General features: G+C 43.6%; 1 protein-coding gene across 1 annotated transcript in view; it reads right to left on the reverse strand.

The window, feature by feature from the left end:
* Window positions 1-355: 355 nt before the first annotated feature.
* Window positions 356-6,267, reverse strand: part of LOC114040374 (claudin-19) — an 11,088-nt gene continuing 5,176 nt past the window's right edge. The window contains exon 4 of the mRNA XM_027858466.1: window positions 356-518. Within this exon, the coding sequence (XP_027714267.1) occupies window positions 356-518 (163 nt within the window). The remainder of the gene's footprint in view (window positions 519-6,267) is intronic.

Consider the following 6,267-nt stretch of genomic DNA (forward strand, 5'->3'; position numbering starts at 1 on the left):
GTGTGTGTTTGAAAGAGACAGACAGACAGAGAGATAGAGAGAAAAAGCCTGTGTCCAGGTATTTCTAGGGGTATGGGGGTATCTTTGTGTTTTTATCCTTCTGAGTGGATGCCAACATACCACTGTCAGTCTATGTGTGCCTGTGAGACAGCCTTTTTCTGTGTTGGTATGTGTGAACTGAAGAACGAATGCTATTGGGAGCTACCCGGTGGGCCATAGGGACCACCCTCACCCTCAGCCCAGGGCACAGGGGCTGGCTCAGGGGTTGCCTCTTCACCTGCCTTGGGGCTGACAGAGGCACAGAGGACGTGGGAGTTGGGGACAGGAACAATGGGCCCGGGACTGGGCCAGGGGCTCAGACATACTCCCGAGCAGCTGCAGAGGCAGGCCCAGCTCGATAGGGTTGCTGGGGGCTGAGTCTCTCTCTTTCAGGACAGGTGCAGCAGAGGAAGGAGCCCCCCAGCATGATGAGGCTGGCAGATGCCCAGCCCACAAACAGTGCTGGCCCAAACTCATACCTGGGAGGGAGGGAGGGAGGAGGGAAGGAGAGAAGGAAAGATCAGGTTAGACAAGGCCCCATTATGACTGGTTCATTAGGCCATGCCAAAATTATTCCCACCCTTCAGGGCCTAGTTTAATACCATCTCCTTCATGAAGATTTCTGTGACTAATCCTAGCTAAACATATCCTTCCTGACTCTGAACTCCTATCTAGACCCTTCATTGGTTACCAGCCATGTATTATATTTATTTTTTCACATGTATGTGGAAAAAATGGTGGCCCTGTCATCTACCTCTAAACAAGGGACAACTGGTAGATGCTTATTGAATTGAATTGAACTGAAAACTTTGTACTGTGTACATGTCATGACAATTTCTGCATATATAGATCTGACCATGCCACTCCCTGAAGAAAAATCTCTAGTGGCTCCTTATTGTCTATAGAAGAAATTTCAAATTCCTTGGCCCGGGATTCAAGGTCTGCAGTCTAAATCAACAGAGTTTTCCAGCCTCATTTCACATGGCCAAATTGCCTGATTCCTCTATTTCGTCCCACTTTCACCCACCTCCATGCATAAGTGCAGGCCATCTCCAAGACCTAGAATACCCTCTTCTCTTCATTTCTACCTGTTGAGAGAAGCCTTCTCAGGTGCTCCCATCCCTACTCCTGAAAGTGCTCTCTTCTGTCCCTGTCCCATTCTATTCTATAGCAGACTTCTCTGTATACATGCTCTATTCTTTCTAACAGACTGGAAGCTTCTTGAAGGTAGGAGCTATGCCATTTAAAAATATTTGCACCCCCACTACCAGGCTAAGTGCTCTGCTGATAACAGGCACTTTGTAAACAGTTATTGAAAAGATGTCTAGGATTCTTATAATCTAGCCAAAAGCTCACTAATGTTCAGACTCCTTAAGAGTCTGGCCAATATGATGGATGTTCTAATAAACCTTGTCTTTGGCTGAAAAAAACAAAAAAGAAAAGATGTCTAGGTCCTGCCTGCTGGAAGGTCTCTCTCCCACCAGCTTGCCATAGGGGCCTAAAAATCTAGCTAACATCAACAGGGATGAGTGAGTTCCAGAATGAGAGGAGTGGCTCCAGAAATAGTTTCCCTGTTCTCTCTAGGTTGATTGATGGAGAACAATGTGCAGGGCCCCTAGGGTCATCCTTGGCCTGAGTCACCCTGGCAACAATCATTCCCTCCTGTCACTCCCCCAAATGAGGCATTTCTCCTGTCTTATTGCTTGAGTTTGGGGGCAAAACTCCGAGGGGGAAGGGTTAGAGTAAAAACCCTCTTCTCCGTATTACTGGTGCTCTCAATGCCCTCCTTGACAAGACCTCTCTACTCTCCATTCACCAATTCTGGTCCAAGCGCAAAGGTACGCCCTTGGCATAGTCTCCACCTCTTATTCTGGGAGACAGCAGGTGATCTCCTGGAGCCCCCAAAGCCAGGTCAAGTACATGCCTCTGAAAGTCCCAGCTGCCATGCTCATTCCTGCCACCATACCAGCTTAGCTATTGGTTATCCCTCGCTGTTGCTCCATAACCAACCCATCTTTTCTGCTCTAAATAGTAGGGGTTTAGTATGTATTTGTTGGATTGAAGAGGCAGCACAGTAAAGCATAAAGTTTTCTGTATTTAGAATTGGGACCTGGGTTCAAATCCTGACTTTCTACACACTACCTGTTTAACAATCACCCAAGTCACTGTGCCTCTCTGGGTCTTTGTTTCTTGATCTGAAAAATGAGAGAGTTGGGCTAAATTATCTCTAAGGTCACTGCTAGTTCTAAATCTTTAATCCTATGAGCCTGCAGTCATGCTATTTCCTCCACCTGACATGTACCTCACAACTCACTCTACACATTCTCATAGACTCATAGAATAATAGAGACAGAAGGGACCTTAATGATCATCTAATCCATCCTCAGTTTGTAAAGAAGTAAACTGAGGCCCAGTGACTTGCCCAAGATCACACCTAATAAGGACCTGACAAAACTTGAACCCAGGCCTTTTCACACTAAGGTTCAGGATTCTTTCTACCATATCATGCTGTCCAGAACCAACTGAGACTCTTTTCAGTCTCTTAGAGTAAAAATTGTAGGAAATAGATGAGATATTGCTGAACCTTTCTTTCTAGAATGCTTGGGATGTTAAGAGATCTCTTAGTGGCCCATTGATCTTGCCTCAAATCCCTGAGAAGGTCCCCACACTGAAGACGGTCACTGGAGACGGGAGAACAAAAGTTTCTTTCGCTTCATAGAATCTCCGAGTTGGAAGACCTCTGACGAGATCATTTAATCCAACCTGTACTTGAGCAAGACTCCCCTCCATAACATGCCCATTAAAGTGGTCATCCAGCCTTTGGGAGGCAGTGTGGCGAAGTGGACGGAGCGCTGAATTTAGAATCAGAGGTTCCAAGTTTTAATCCTGGATTTGTCCCTTACTACTTGTGCGGCCCTGGGCAAATCACTTCCTCTCTCTGGGCCTCAGTTTCTTTATCTGTAAAATGAAGAGACTAGACTAGCTAACCTCCTAGGTCTAAAGAGACCTGTGATCTTTTCAATTCAAATCAATAAACATTTATGAAGTGCCTACAAGTCACTGTTGGGGGCGCTGGGGGGCACAAAGACAAAAATGAGATAGTCTCTGTTCTTAATTATATTCTTTCTTACATTCTGTTGAAGAAGTACTATATCTAGAAATATAATCCTTGATTCAGTCCCCTAAGCTCTGGACTTACATGAATGCGGCTCAATCTGAGGTGTTTCTCCAAAATCATATATTTTGGGAGTTTTTTGGTTGTTTGTTTCCTACTTAGTTTCCTCTGGGGACCTCAGAATATAACTTGTATTTAAGTCTCCCTCCAGATGTGAGTAAAAAGTTCCCAGATCCTATACAAGTTCTCAAGGTAACAAAGCACATTGGATGCAGGACCTTTGAGGGAAATGACTGGTCCATCCTAGAATGTATGAAAGAGAAAGAGAGGAGAGATAAGCACAGACTGAAATGAACACTACATTTTTAGAAAAGCAGATAGAAAAAATTCAGAGAAAAGACAGGTAGGATCCAATGGACCTAAAAATTCTTGTAAGGAAAGTAAAACCGAGGGAGATAGGGAAACTCCCAAAGATTGGCATGATAGGTAGAGTGCTGAAGTTGGAGTCAGAAAGATCTGAGTTCAAATTCTGTCCTCAGACACATGCTTTTTGTTTGATAGTGGACAAGTAATTTAACTCCTCACACTCTCACTTTGTTAACTCATATGGAGCTTCTGGCCCATTTAAATCTCCTAGATCTTTTTCAAATGAACTGGTAATGAGCTTAGTGGCTTCAAGACCCAATTCAAATCCAGCCCCTTCCATGAAGCCTTTCCTAATTAGTCTGGTCCATGGTATTCCTGATCATGACCTTCTCTGTCCTCTGATAAGCATCATATACTTGGGTCTATTCTATCCTGGACTGTTGTCTATATTTTTCTTTTCTTTTCTTTTCTTTTTGGCAATTGGGATTAAGTGACTTGCTCAGGGTCACGCAGCTAGTAAATGTCAAGTGTTTGGTCTGAGGCCAGATTTGAACTCAGGTCCTCCTGACTCCAGAGCCGGTGTTCTATCCACTGTGCCACCTAGCTGCCCCTGTTGTCTATATTTTTCTAAGGAAACCCTCAGTGTCTAAAATCCCATCTTCACTGGAATCCTTTTCCAGCCCCTCTTAATTCTCGTGTCTTCCCTGTTATTTATTTCCTGTTTATCCTGCATATGGCATGCTTTGTACATCCTTGCGTCATGTTGTCTCCCCCATTAAACTGAAGCTCTCTGAGGGCAGGGACTGTTTTTTGCCTCTTTTTGTTCCCCTATTACTTAGCATAGTGCCTGCCATAAAATGTGCACTTAATAAATATTTATTGATTGATTGGTCTAAAAAAGTATGGATTTTTTTTAAAAAAGGAAATGCTTAATGTCAAGCTGAGAAAGGCCATAGGCATCCAGGAAGCTAGGAGGAGGGAAGAGATTCAAAGGATCTCAGAGTCCTGCAGTAGGTGACAGCCACATCCTTATAGGATGGCCTGAAGCCCATTGGAGGTACTGTTATGAGGCTCAAAAGTGCATTCTGGCAATCTAGAAATTCCATTTTCATAAATAGGATTGGGAAGATTCCTATCTTTGGAAAAACCTGGAAAGACTTGTATGGACTGATGCTGAGTGAAGTGAACAGAACCAGGAGAACATTGTACACAGTAACAGTCACTTTGTTCAATGACTGACTTTGACAGACATAGCCCTTTCTCAGCAATGCAAGGATCTAAGACAACTCCAAAAGACTCATGATAGAAAAAGCTATCCACATCCAGAGAAAGAACTATGGAGTCTGAATGTAGATCGAAGCATATTATTTGCTATCTTTTTCCCTTCTGTTGTGTTTTGTTTCCTCTTTCTGGTGGTTCCTCCTACTGTTTCTAATTCTTCCTTACAACATCACTAATGTGAAAATATGTTTAATAGGAATGTATATGTAGAGCCTATATCAGATTGCACACCGTCTTAGGGAAGGAGGGGGAGAAAAATTTAAAACTCAAAAGCTTATGAAAGTGATTGTTGAAAACTAAAAATAAATGAATAAAAATATTAAAAAAAGATTCCTGTTTTTGACACCTTATCACTTCCGTGACCTTAGATAAGTCTTTTCCCCTCTCTGGGCCTCAGTGTCTTCATTTGTAAAATGAGAGGGGTTGTACTAGATCAGGGATTCTTAAACTGGGGCCTGGGAATCTTTTTAAAAACTATTTTGATGACTATTTCAGTTTAATTGATTTCCTTTGTAATCCTTATACATTTATTTTATGCAGTTTAAAATCTTATTCTGAGCAGGGGGCCAGATTTCCAAGGGGGTCCATGACACAAAAAAGGTTAAGGACCCCTAAACTAGAAGATCTTTAAGGTCCCTTTCAGCTCTAACCATCCCCCTCCCTTCAATGGATAAAATGGTCAAGATATGAACGAGTGATTTTCCAAAGAAAAAAGGAAATTCAATGAGCTATGAACTAAGAATGTCGTCTAAAGGCTGAGAACAGCAGCAACCTCGGAAATCTCAGGCCAGGAGCCTAAACAGACCACCTATTTATTCTCTCCATTGCAGGGACCTGTTGATTTTTCATTGGCATTTTCATTCGGGGAGTTCTAGCCCACTCAGCTCTATCGCCCATTGTCTAAAGAAATCTTTAGGTAGAAAGAGACCTGGTGCTTAAATAGATTTGGGGTGTTGTGATCTGTGTCAAGAACAAGTTCTAGCACATGTCTGACCACACATGTCACTCTCCTGCTCAGGAAGTTCCCATGGCTCCCTCTTGCCTGCTGGATAAAATACCCATTCCTACGTCTGGCATTCAAACCCCTCTACAATCTGGCTATGTTATCTTGTCATACAAATCACACATTGCTCCCCTTACAAACCCCACACCCCCCAGCCAAACTGGCCTGCTGGCTATTTCCCATACACAACATTCCATCTGCCACCATGGGCCTTTGAACAGTCTGTCCCCTTTGACTGGAATCTGCACCCTCTTCATCGCTGCCTCTTGGAGACATTGGCTCCTTTCACGACTCAGCTCCAATGTCATCTAATTGAGAATGTGAGATCTCCCCTGATTCCCCTAGCTGTTAGTGCCTCTCTCCCTCCCCTAATCAAACATAAACTACTTGAGAGTGGAGGCTGTCTCACTTTTGTCGGTATTCCCAGTGCCAGGGGTGGGGAACCTGGGGCCTCGAGGCCACA

Source organism: Vombatus ursinus, unplaced genomic scaffold (assembly GCF_900497805.2).
Source record: "Vombatus ursinus unplaced genomic scaffold, bare-nosed wombat genome assembly UNPS02013010.1, whole genome shotgun sequence".
Taxonomy (NCBI): Eukaryota; Metazoa; Chordata; class Mammalia; order Diprotodontia; family Vombatidae; genus Vombatus; species Vombatus ursinus.